The sequence below is a fragment of the Melitaea cinxia genome, chromosome 8 (assembly GCF_905220565.1).
Source record: "Melitaea cinxia chromosome 8, ilMelCinx1.1, whole genome shotgun sequence".
Lineage (NCBI taxonomy): Eukaryota > Metazoa > Arthropoda > Insecta > Lepidoptera > Nymphalidae > Melitaea > Melitaea cinxia.
In genome coordinates this window covers 6,671,673-6,683,889 of record NC_059401.1, presented here as the reverse complement: position 1 = coordinate 6,683,889, position 12,217 = coordinate 6,671,673, and the positions used below count along the sequence as shown (strand labels likewise).

At 34.7% G+C, this 12,217-nt stretch overlaps 2 protein-coding genes across 2 annotated transcripts in view; one reads left to right on the top strand and one right to left on the bottom strand.

The window, feature by feature from the left end:
- Positions 1 to 12,217, bottom strand: part of LOC123655835 (phospholipase A1-like) — a 56,404-nt gene that overhangs the window by 20,845 nt on the left and 23,342 nt on the right. The window lies entirely within an intron of this gene.
- Positions 2,775 to 12,168, top strand: LOC123655506 (aldehyde dehydrogenase X, mitochondrial-like). The gene is made up of 11 exons (XM_045591283.1): positions 2,775 to 2,861; positions 6,476 to 6,580; positions 7,079 to 7,346; positions 7,418 to 7,534; positions 7,691 to 7,878; positions 8,476 to 8,578; positions 9,458 to 9,639; positions 10,002 to 10,166; positions 10,311 to 10,468; positions 11,493 to 11,567; positions 12,028 to 12,168. Exons 1-11 carry the CDS (start codon positions 2,832 to 2,834, stop codon positions 12,101 to 12,103), a joined length of 1,467 nt encoding a protein of 488 aa, XP_045447239.1. The 5' UTR covers positions 2,775 to 2,831; the 3' UTR covers positions 12,104 to 12,168.

The following is a 12,217-nucleotide window of genomic DNA, read 5'->3' as shown; positions in this document are numbered from 1 at the left end:
GTTTCTTGACTATTTTTTCGTCGATATACGTTGTATTACTCGTCGATGTAATTGAAGTCGGTTTTTTTTTCGTTTGCGAGCAAACACAATTATATAAATATAAGAAAATGAAAAACAAATAACTTTTTATTGAAACAACTTTTTCGGATTTTATTGAATAATTCAGCTTAAAATAAGTTTGAGACTAATTGTGTTTGCAGGCAAACGAAGAAAAACCGACTTCAATTATATCAACAAGTAATACAACGTAGTTAGACAAAAAAAAATGTTAAGTAAATACGCATTATCAGAGATTACTACAAAAGTTGTAATCAGATCTCGATGAAATTTAAATATGACCACATGATAAACATCGGCTTTCGATGAAATTAAAAATCATCAAAATCGGTACACCCAGTAAAAAGTTATGCGGATTTTCGAGAGTTTCCTTTGATTTCTCTAGGATCCCATCATCAGATCCTGGTTACCTTATCATGGTACCAAACTAGGGATATCTCCTTTCCAGCAAAAAAAGAATTATAGAAATCGGTCCATAAACGACGGAGTTATCTCCGAACATACATTTAAAAAAAACATATATACGGTCGAATTGAGTAACCTTCTCCTTTTTTGAAGTCGGTTAAAAATCATATTAGTCAAAATCTGTTTAGCAATAAGACAATAAGATAACAAAAATATATATTTAGGACTGTAAAACGACTGACGTAAATGCGAATAGAATAAGTTTAAAATAGATTTTCATAATTTATAAGTAAAAAAATATAGCTGACCCGTCAGACGTTGTCCTGGGTTAACTCTGAATATTGATTTCGAATTGGTACAATTAATAAAAAAAAATATATTGAAAAAATTAAACGAGCAGTTCTTGTATATATATATACTAGCTGTGCCCGCGGCTGCGCCCGCGTTGAAATCAGTGTGTCACAACGTTTTCCCGGTAAACTTCCAGTGAAACTCTCGTCAAAATCGGCTTAGCCGTTCCGTAAGCATTAGTTCGTAGTCGCGCGATAGATGTCGCCACAAAGTTATGGTCACCTTAAGTAGGCATACCTTCTTTATCTATATTTTTAGTCTATAAGACTTAATGAAAGAGATTGCAATCACGAACAACGAAATTGTAATTGCAGATACAACTAGTACTAAAGTAAATATTAGCGAAACACAAGATGAGTTAGGGTTTCTCTCAAAGATAGGATTAGAAATGAGACTATTCACGAGAGAACGAAAGTAACCGACATAGCCCACAGAATTAGCAGGTTGAAGTGGCAGTGGGCTGGTAATTTGTGCCGCAGGACCGATGACCGTTGGAGCAGACGGATCCTGGAGTGGAGACCGCGTCTTGGCAAACGCAGTGTGGGACGTCCTCCAGCCCGTTGGATCGACGATCTACGTAAGATTGCTGGTGTAGGCTGGAAATGATTGCGGAAAACCGGGATGTCTGGCGCGAACTTGAGGAGGCCTACGTCCAACAGTGGACTGCAATAGGCTGAACTGACTGAACACGAGTTCACGACATTTTCGGCGGGAACTTGTAGAGGGGTATGTCCAGCAGTGGACTGCGATATGCTGAAGTGAGTTAGAAATATTAGCGAACTTGTCACAAGCTCAAGCTTATTAACAAATGAGTTGGATTAGATAGAAAGAGAGAGTTACGTTTCGTATTATTTTGATTTAGTGTATATGGTGTAAAGTACTACCTTAATATCTATGAAATGTTTAAGATTGCTAACGCACATAAGTAAGAAAGGATTATTACTGTGCTCGCCTTAATAGCTTTCTAATTACCATATTGTATGTTACCATTTTTAGAAATTAGAATGGATAAATTAAACTTTTTTTAAATGATAAATAGATTTATACCTCTTTTTGCACGGACAGACACACGCAGCGAAGAGCTTTGCTTTATAATAGATACGTAGTGCTATCACTACGAAAGCCGTTCTGAATTGTTGATTGATTGGTTGAGTTTAACCTTTATTTTGTAACCTTATTTTTTTACAATTTCGTCCACGTTTACGAATAATCAAAAGTCATTGGTTCTTGTCAAGGTCAAAAGATAAAATGTGTTTATTTTCTTTAATTAAATTTATCTACATTTATACTATCTACATACTATCTACAAAAAATATTTACATAGGTATCGGTACAGGTTTGAAAATTAGAATTACATATTGATTAATACCACTTGTAATTTTATATCCATAGAAATAAATAAAATTTTAGTCTACTTGTATGTCTGTTTCAAAGAAACAAGTGTAAGGCTCATCTGATTGAAACCGATTACCGTAGGTTATTATAGTATGCAACACTAGAAGCATCGTAAGCGCGTTGCCTACCCTGTCCCCAATTCCCCCCAGGAACTCTGTTCACCTTACTCACCAACAGGAACACAACACTGCTTGAAAGCAGTATTATTTAGATGTGATCTGTAAGATCGAGGTACTACCCCAGTCAGGCTGCTTCATATTTTGAGCAGGTAGTTTCTTACTGTGCCCTAGCTCAGTTACTATTAAATTAAGTATCAAGTTTTTACATTTATTGTTATTTTGCCCTAGCCTTACAAAAATGTAACAAAAAACCTAAAAAGTAACATCTGTTAATAGCTGAGTGGTCCTGGTGGATGTTACTTTTATCAGTATGCGGTAATATACTACAGAACTATCAGTGACTGACAAACATTGTCGCATAACACAGGGTATATGACAATTGCTGTCAGTCACTCCAGTCGAGCTATATTAAAACGACTGCTCCTGTTAATTTCTCGCACATCGGCACCGACCGCGACCGAGGACTGTTGTATATGTATATTGTGCATAACTAAATACATAAACATGGTGAAAGTTGAAATTAAATACACTAAGGTAAATATTAACTATTATTCTATTTTATTTTTATTAGTTAATCCAACAGCGTTATGATACAGCTTTATCACCTATATATTAAGTCCATATGGCCAAAATTGAATTACACTGATATGAAGAATATAATTATTATGAACTACAGAACTAGGTAGTTGGAAACACTATGTTGAACAAGTAAACGGTTATATTCTATCTTAACCATTGTAGTTAGAGGCTTGTGTATGTAAAGGTAAATATGTGTTCGCGTAGTGCATGGAAACGAAATGTGTACTCGAGAGGGTTATGTGCGTAAATATGTACGTGTGATTGTTTTGATATTATTGTGTCATGACAAACAGAAGCTTTCGTTAAAAAAAAAGAATCATCAACATCGCTCCATACAGTAAAAAATTATGAGGTAACAAAGGAAAAACACATCTTATGTGTTAAATAACGACTAATAAAGTAATTAAGTTGATCTATTGATACTCAGGGCTTCAGTCGTAAATTATGAATTCCGTTCATATGTTCATTACGTTACTTTACTCGTTTATCAGGTCTTATTAAAGCTTCTTTACATCGCTTACAGTAATTGTGTCTAATGGATCAAGCGTATCTTTTATCAGACGTCAACATCGGTTAACAATACTTAATAACCTGTAATTATAGCCGATTGAACTGGCATTCCTTTTATAGAGTTTTGTTGTTCAGTAATGACTGTAGAGTTCTGTAAATGAATGATACTAAGAGCCTGTATTTGGTGGTCGGCTCTTTGTCCTTTTTTAAGCGACTATAGGGTAAATAAAGAGTACAAACTTCGGTCACTATTTTGTGACCGACTTAACGCACACATTTGTTATAAATATTTTGGTATATAGGTATTATAGAGAGAACTTAAATGTTGAAAATTTACACATGCAATTTTAACCAAAAAATTATTATTTAGCTTGCCACATGAATTTTAAAAATTTATATAATTTTAATGATGATATTGATTACTTAATACTCAAAAATAACGTGCTTTATGTTCACATATACCAATAAATAAAATTGGAGTGTCTTTTTGTAATATTAAAATGACCGCTATTTACGAAATACATATGGTTGTATACACGGTTCATATACCAGTCTGTCTGTCTGTCTGTTTGTTCCGGCTAATCTCTGAAACAGCTCGACTGATTTTGACGGGACTTTTATTGGCAGATAGCTGATGTAATAAGGCGTAACTTAGGCTACTTTTATTTTAGAAATTTATTTATTTTGTAACTGTGCGAACTGAACAATATTTTTTTTAAATTCCACGCAGACGAAATCGCGGGTTCAGCTAGCTTAATCATAAAAATAGAAGTAAAATTGTATTTTATATTAAGTAGAATAGGTAAACAATAAAAAACTTGTGCGATAAACTAGTGTAATTAAATATTTTATACGTTTCTTATTTACTCAGAAATTTTGTAAGATAAGAGCTAACACTAAGCTTCGTCTTATATATACTAGAAAAATATGTTTCCTTTAAATTTTATGAAGATATAAATGAATAATTTCTGTTAAGAATTAGGTAGTTCTTTTTTTTAACTATTTTGACTCGTTAAATCCAAATACAGTCCCTTAAAATATAAAACTGTTTAAGCGGTGGATGCGCCGTAAGCGCAAGCCCCTCCCTCACCTTCCGTCTGACGCAAGTTCTCACCGGGCACGGCTGCTTTGGTGAATACGTGTGTCGGACGGCCCAAAGGGAACCGACGACTGGATGTCACGATTGTGGCGCGGTGGTGGACTCGGCCCAGCACACCCTCGAGGTATGCCTGAGATGGGCAGCGCTGCGTCGCAATCTGACGACAGTCCTCGGAGGGGACTTGTCACTGCTGAGCGTCATCACCGCGATGCTCGGTGACGATGAGTCCTGGAAGGCGATGGTCTCCTTCTGCGAGACAGTAATGTCCCAGAAGGAGAATGATGAGCGGATGAGAGAGGAGGTCGCCGACGAGGCCTCCGTCCGCAGACAACGAACGGGGGTGCGTAGGAGGCGCTATTTAATACGTCTCCAGTAACGCCCCTGTGCCCGTGTCGGGCCGGGATGGGAACCCGGTCCTGCTAGACACGGCGTCGTCGGGATTGTTCAAAGATGAGCCGGACAGTCCCCATGGAGGAGAAGTCTAGCCTTTTCGCCGAGGCTAACCTGTCACTGGAGGGATCCTGTTGCCTGCAGATCCGGGACCCTCCAATTAAAGCGACTAAAGGCTCCCGCAGGGGTTTGGTCGATATTGCACCCCCAAGTGCTGAAGCCGACATACGGTCTAGAACTGTCTACCCAGGCGTCCTGGATATCACCCGTAAATGGATTCCCCTGCCATAAAAAAAGGTATCCGATACGTCGCTCATCTAAAAAATTTAATAAACCACGATAAAATCCGAAAATGTTGAATATATCTATTAGTACATAAAATTGCGTAATTTATATCAACTAAAGTGTTGTACGTTTAAGATAACATTATGTGTACCTACATGATAAATGTTATCTGTACCATTCGACTTGTGTTATTTTTTTAAATTGTTTATCTTCGTAAATAACATAAACAGCCATTCAATTAAAAGTAGATACCTACCTACTTAAATTTTTACAGTTGATCTTTAATTTTTTTTTTAAATGCCTTTTTCACATTAGGGACCGTCCATTAATAACGTAAGGCTCGAAAGGGGAGCGGGGAGGAGGTTGGCAAAAATCACGAAATATAGGGGGGAAGGGGGTGTAGTAAGATATCACGTGTATTAATTATTTCGTCAAACGCGCGATTTTTAAATCAAAAGGCGGCGTGTAGTGGGACCTTGACTTGCCGTTGCCAGGCAACGAACGAAGTCTTCGCGCGCCTCAGGCGACGACCGACGGCTTGGCTTGCCAGTCCGACCTTAATTTCAGAATAAAATTAAATTATACTTATACCTGTATTGTAAGATAATATTTAAAAAAAGTTTTTGATTCTTTGTAAGTACAAAAAAATTCACGTGATTTATGTATCACCAAGGGGGGTTTAGATCGATAGAGGGGTTATCCGCCAACCCGCATTGGAGCAGCGTGGTGGATTAAGCTCTAATCCTTCTCCTACATGGGGAAAGAGGCCTATGCCCAGTAGTGGGATATTACAGGCTGAAGCGTAAGGGGGGGTTTAGAAATGCTAAAAAAACATCACGGGATTCATGGACGGCCCCTTATTTTAGCCACAGTATTTTATGTGACAAAAAATTAGTATTTGTCGTTTGAACAAAGTATTAAAATATTTACAACTTTGTATATTTCTCTTTTAGTTAACAACAACATTAGTTAACAACTTTGTATATAAAATTCTAAGAAGAAATACTTTTTAAGAAGAAGTTTTAGACTTACTTTAGACTACTTTTAAGTATATCTTACACAGCTAGACGAGCCCATAAATAATTTAACTGCCATAAATAATTGAGTGATGTATTTGTATGTAAGTATTATACATATGTTGAGTTACATACAATCAAAAACTTTACAAAGTAACAACAAAAAATACGACATTAATAAGTGTGGATGTGTATGTTGAGTAGGGAATTACTAGTTGTATAGCAAACTCATTAATTTTATACAACGCTTTATAAGTTAATATTTTTAGTTGTTTATCAACAATGAATGGGTCGATGCTGTCAGCAAGAAGACGTTTCCTACCATCAACCCTCAAGATGAGTCCGTTATCACTAAGGTCGCCGAAGGAGACAAGGTATTTTTTTATCTAAATGTCTTTTATTTTTCTTATTTAATAAATTGGATCAACGATTTTTTATAGTTATGCAACATTGTCGTTTCCTGTAGGTACTACTTACTACTACAATTATTCGCACACCAATTATTTGTTTACTCCTTAACTGCAGTTTCTATTTCGTGTTCAAAGGTTGTCTGGAAGAGATCGCTCTTTCAACGATAAGACCGCGTTTGTAAATCTTTCATTTTATTTAATGGTGTACAATAAAGAGTATTATTATTATTACTAAGAAAAAAATATTAATGCTAATTTTATCTTTTGGAAAGACTACATCTGCATATGTAATAATATATACATAGGTATAATGTAAAATTATCAAAATTTCTGAACAGTTTATTTGTAACAGCAAAAAACAATAAATTTTCATCTATTAAGAGTATCCCAATTCTACTATATTATAAAATTTAGACAATAATTAACTAGGTACATGGTAATCAAACAATATTTCTTGATTAGGCTGACATAGACATCGCTGTAGCCGCTGCCGTAAAAGCATTTCACCGATACTCGGAATGGAGGAAGCTTGATGCTTCACAACGAGGCAGACTTCTACTTAAGTTAGCAGATCTCATAGAAAGAGACGTTCAGTACTTGGGACAACTAGAAACTTTAGACAATGGTAAGCCAGTGGCACAAGCTACTGGCGAAGCTAGTTGGTGTGCTCAAATTCTTAGATATTATGCCGGAAAGGCTGACAAAATTTTGGGTAACACTATACCTGCAGGTAAATAAGATTATTATTAATCGTAATATTTTTTATCTAAAACTTTTTACAAAGTAAATCAAATTTTTCAGATGGCGAAGTACTATCTATGACTTTAAAGGAACCTGTTGGTGTTTGCGGTCAAATTCTACCATGGAACTACCCAATCCCTATGTTCATCTGGAAAATCGCACCAGCCTTGGCAGCTGGTAAAAATCAAATTATTTTATAAAAAACCGGCAAAACCTTTAAATAAGTTTAGATAATCAGTCTAATTGTTATTTTTAGCTATTTACAATTACAGTTTCAAATATTAAAACAAACACAATAAAGGAACGATAAGTATGTATTTTCTCTACAACTAGGATGCACTCTTGTCATCAAGCCCGCTGAACAAACTCCACTCACAGCGCTTGCTCTAGCTGCATTGGTGAAGGAGGCTGGTTTCCCACCTGGTGTGGTGAACGTCATCCCCGGATACGGACCCACCGCTGGTGCGGCCCTCACTAACCACCCCCAAGTAGACAAGATGGCTTTCACAGGATCCACAGAGGTAACTTATATAGACATATTTTTATGATTTCTTGATGCCTAAATATTCGTATATGATATTTACTGATTTAGTATATGAGACACCTCGTCATTAATTTTTTATTTTTTGATATCTTTACCTGATATCTTCTATAATTTTAATTAAAATCCCCAAAAGCTTATCATTTGAGGCATCTATTCTTGTGATATCCAAAAAATACTAGAACCTGACATTTATCTTATTTACTCGTGATAAAATGATAATAAGACAACGAGTGTGCAAAAAATAAAGAACCATTATTATATTGTTAAAAACAATCCACTTTGATAAACGAATTATTACAATAATTCCGACACATAAGAAAACGATAAAAATGAAAAATAATAATATGTAATATCTTATTTAAATATAAAATAGGGTGTTGGAACTACAAAGATTGTCGTGCAGTTTTTTCTTCTGATCCCTAGCAAACCTTACTACACATATAAGTATCTGATATCTACGAAGCATCCGTTTTCTTTGTAATATACTTTAGTTTTTTATAGATACATATTATTTCATATGTACGAAATATTGTAAAGGAGCTAAAATTATTTACTTATATATTTTTTATTGCAGGTTGGACGTATTATCATGAGAAATGCTCCTTCAGTAAATTTGAAACGCGTCACATTGGAGCTGGGAGGAAAGAGTCCTCTGGTTATTTTCAACGATGCTGATGGTATTTACGAAAATTACCAAAATCATCTTTATATTTGTGTCAATTACACATATTCTAGTCTTAGGGTTTGTCCAGTTCACCGCAGTGTCTCGGAACGCACGTATAACAGTCAATTCTATAAACATCATAACTATTGTTATTTTGATTAATCTTGGTAGGAAAATTTTATCCATATTCAAGGTACAATTGCGTGGCAGATTATGACAGCTTCATTTTTATACATACAACTTGTATTCCGCCCCGGCTCTGCACATGTATTTAACAAAAATTTCAAAATATTTTTTATTCCCATAATTTTTTTGAAAATATAATATAGCATATGTCCCCCGCGGATAGTGTAGCTTCCCAAAAGTGAAAGAATTATCAAACCACTTCAGTAGTTTCGGAGCCTATCAATACAAACAAACAAACAATCAAATCTTTCCGCTTTATAATATTAGTATAGATATGGACGTATAGTGCATTTTGTAGATTGATGATATATTCATATAGGTACTTTAACGCAGACTTGACACACCAGATCGAAAAAGTGCAGACAAAAACGTACTTCTGTAATTGTACTTTAATAAAATACATTCTAGCTTAAAGTTTCATTAACAGATGTTGATTCATCGAAAAAAAATTCATGGTTCTAAAATATCTACTTCCGGTATGACAGGAAAACATTAAAGATATATTGAGGCATAAAATGTACATCAAATATTTTCTTTTTTTTTTCTTTTTAACGAATATGGATATTACCGTAGGTATATAAAAATAATGGGTAAAATAATATTTATGCAAAAATAAGGCGCACTTCCATATGAAATGTTCATGATTTTGTGGTGAATGGTTTTTTTATCATCCACTAAATTTTTTTTGCTTATTACTTCATTTTAGTGGAGAAAGCAGCACAACTTGCTCATCGTGCTGCTTTCGCTAATGCTGGTCAGTGCTGTGTTGCTGCAACTAGAACCTATGTCCAGTCTGGTATCTACGACGCTTTCGTTGCTAAGGCAGCGGAAATCGCTAAAAAACGTACTGTCGGCAATCCCTACACAGACGTTCAACAGGGACCTCAGGTACATTACAATAACCACAAAATCTGTTTCAATAAAATAAATTAAAATAAATGCTAATATCGCTATTTGTAGAATAGCTTATAATCAATTTATTAAAAAAATTTAATGGAAGATGATTTGTAACTTAAATGTCTTTCTTTACACGTCTGAAACATTAAATTTTCCATCAATCAAAAAGCCATTAAAAAAATATGGAATATAGTACACTCAAATCGTTAAGGAAGAGTTTAGTTACATACAAACTCATATAATAGAGAAGAATTTTTTATAAAGATACGAATTTCGTGGTAAAAGAAAAATGAAATTTTTGAAAATCGAAAATAAAGTTAGTCAACATAATAATAATTTCCTATATGTTGTAGATTGACGACGAAATGTTCACAAAAGTCATGGGTTACATCAAAGCAGGCAAAGAGCAAGGTGCCCGTTGCGTCGCTGGTGGCGACCGAATTGGAAAAGTTGGGTACTTCATTCAACCTACCGTATTTGCTGACGTCAAAGACGATATGAAAATTGCCAGAGAAGAGGTGAGCTTTTTAGATATACAATATACACAAATTCTGTTTACGGTACAAATATATTAGAGAGCTAATGTTTGTAGTTAAAAAATAAACATTCCGTTTAGGCAACGTATTTAAAAAATGTTTGTAAAATTATGCTTTTATTCCCAGATTTTCGGTCCGGTCCAGAGCATCTTCAAGTTTGAAACATTCGACGAAGTAGTCGACCGTGCTAACGACTCAAACTACGGTCTTGGAGCCGGTGTCGTCACTAACGATATCACCACCGCCTTGTCATTTGTCAAACATGTCCGCGCAGGAACTGTTTGGTAAATATTTATGCCATTCTGTATCATATTTTCACAGAAATAAGCTCTTATATTGGGACAGTAAAACCTTAAACATATAGGCTCGAAAATTCATCCTAGTAATGTTTGTTATTGTATCATAGAAACTGATGAACGCGAATAAACAGTTTTTTTGGAATATTTTCACAAAACCATGAAACACGTTGTAATCTTACTTTTCAAATAGATGTTTTGTTTTGAAGCAGTAATCTATCCGCCTGTCTAGCCTAGACTAAAATGTTTTCGAGGTGATATTTTGTGGGTACACAATTTATAATGCATTCCAAACTCTAGGTTACAGCCCATGTCCAGCAGTAGACTGCATTAGGCTGAACTGACTGACTGACCAACTGATACTCTAGTTTCACTGAGATAGGGCACAACAGAAAATGTCCTGTTCATAATCTGGAGCAGCACGACTGGGAAGTACCTCGACGTAAGGCGACCTGACCTCCTGGGGAGATCAGGGGTAGAGTCAGCAACGCACTTACAATGCTTCTAGTGTTGCAATCAATAAGCTACGCTTGCTTTCCATCAGGAGAGCCGTACCTAAGCTTGTTTGCTTGACCTAATTGTATAAAAAAAAGTTACAAACTTTTTTATAACACCAAATATGATTTGAATTATAAGCATTGAAAACAGCAATCTTTATACTGATTTTTATACGATAACTAGCTGACCCAGCAATGCGTTGCTGTGGCTCAGTAATTATAGAGAAATAAAAATACAGCGCCATCTACCGGATATCTTGTGCAACTTAAATGCCAAACCGCCATTTATTAGGATTTTATAGAACTAACCGATAAATACACTCTAAAATCAATAGTAAACATTTAATTTGCAATAACAAATATTGATATCAATAATTGAGATAAAAACTACCCTATCTACCAAGTTGGACCAAATTACAGATGCTTACAAAATTTAATAAAAATTGGTTCAGTAGTTTATCGCTAACATACATCATAACACGAACTTTTTATACATATAGATATATAATTTACAGGGTGAACACATACGAGCATGTCACAGCCCAAACACCATTCGGCGGATTCAGGGAGTCTGGCATTGGCCGTGAAATGTAAGTAAACAATTTTATAAATTTGAAGATGTTGTAGCTCTAAATATTTTATAATACTATTTAGTTATGATATTACCTCTACTTCAGTTACATACATGAAACTAAGTGAACCTTTAAGTTTCACGAGACTATTCAATTGGATTTTGTTCAAAATTTGTTTATTTTGCGCGAAAACTTATTTTTTTTTAAATGTTCCTTTATAAAATTACAATAGTTTAACTTACACTTTTACAGTGTTCCTACCAGAAAACAAAAATTCCATCCAATTCAGTTTAGTTTTTCACAGATTCAATATCAGGAATAAACGGATTTTTTTTCATATAATTTATACAATAGCGTGTGAACATTAGAAACATATTGACACCAAAGAAATCACAATATTAATAATGTGATTTCTATGTGATAATTTGGCAGAGAATAGAATAGTAGAATAGTTTCTTTAATTATTTTATTTTTTCAGGGGCGAAGAAGGTATTCTACAATATTTGGAAAACAAAACTGTCACTATTGACCTACCAAAGCAACCTAAATTTTAAATATATCCAGTGACTATGACGACAGTTCTTACAAAAAAGTATAAATTATAAGCCTATACTTGTTACATTTGTTTTATTACTGTTATTTTATTAATAACAAATATATGTTCTATT

Bases quoted from the DNA above. Each gene is read 5' to 3' on its own strand.
- LOC123655506 (XM_045591283.1), top strand. From the start codon at position 2,832: ATGGTGAAAGTTGAAATTAAATACACTAAG. The intron at 2,862-6,475 runs GTAAATATTAAC...TAATATTTTTAG, and splicing joins TTGAAATTAAATACACTAAG to TTGTTTATCAACAATGAATG. The intron at 7,347-7,417 runs GTAAATAAGATT...CAAATTTTTCAG, and splicing joins GGGTAACACTATACCTGCAG to ATGGCGAAGTACTATCTATG.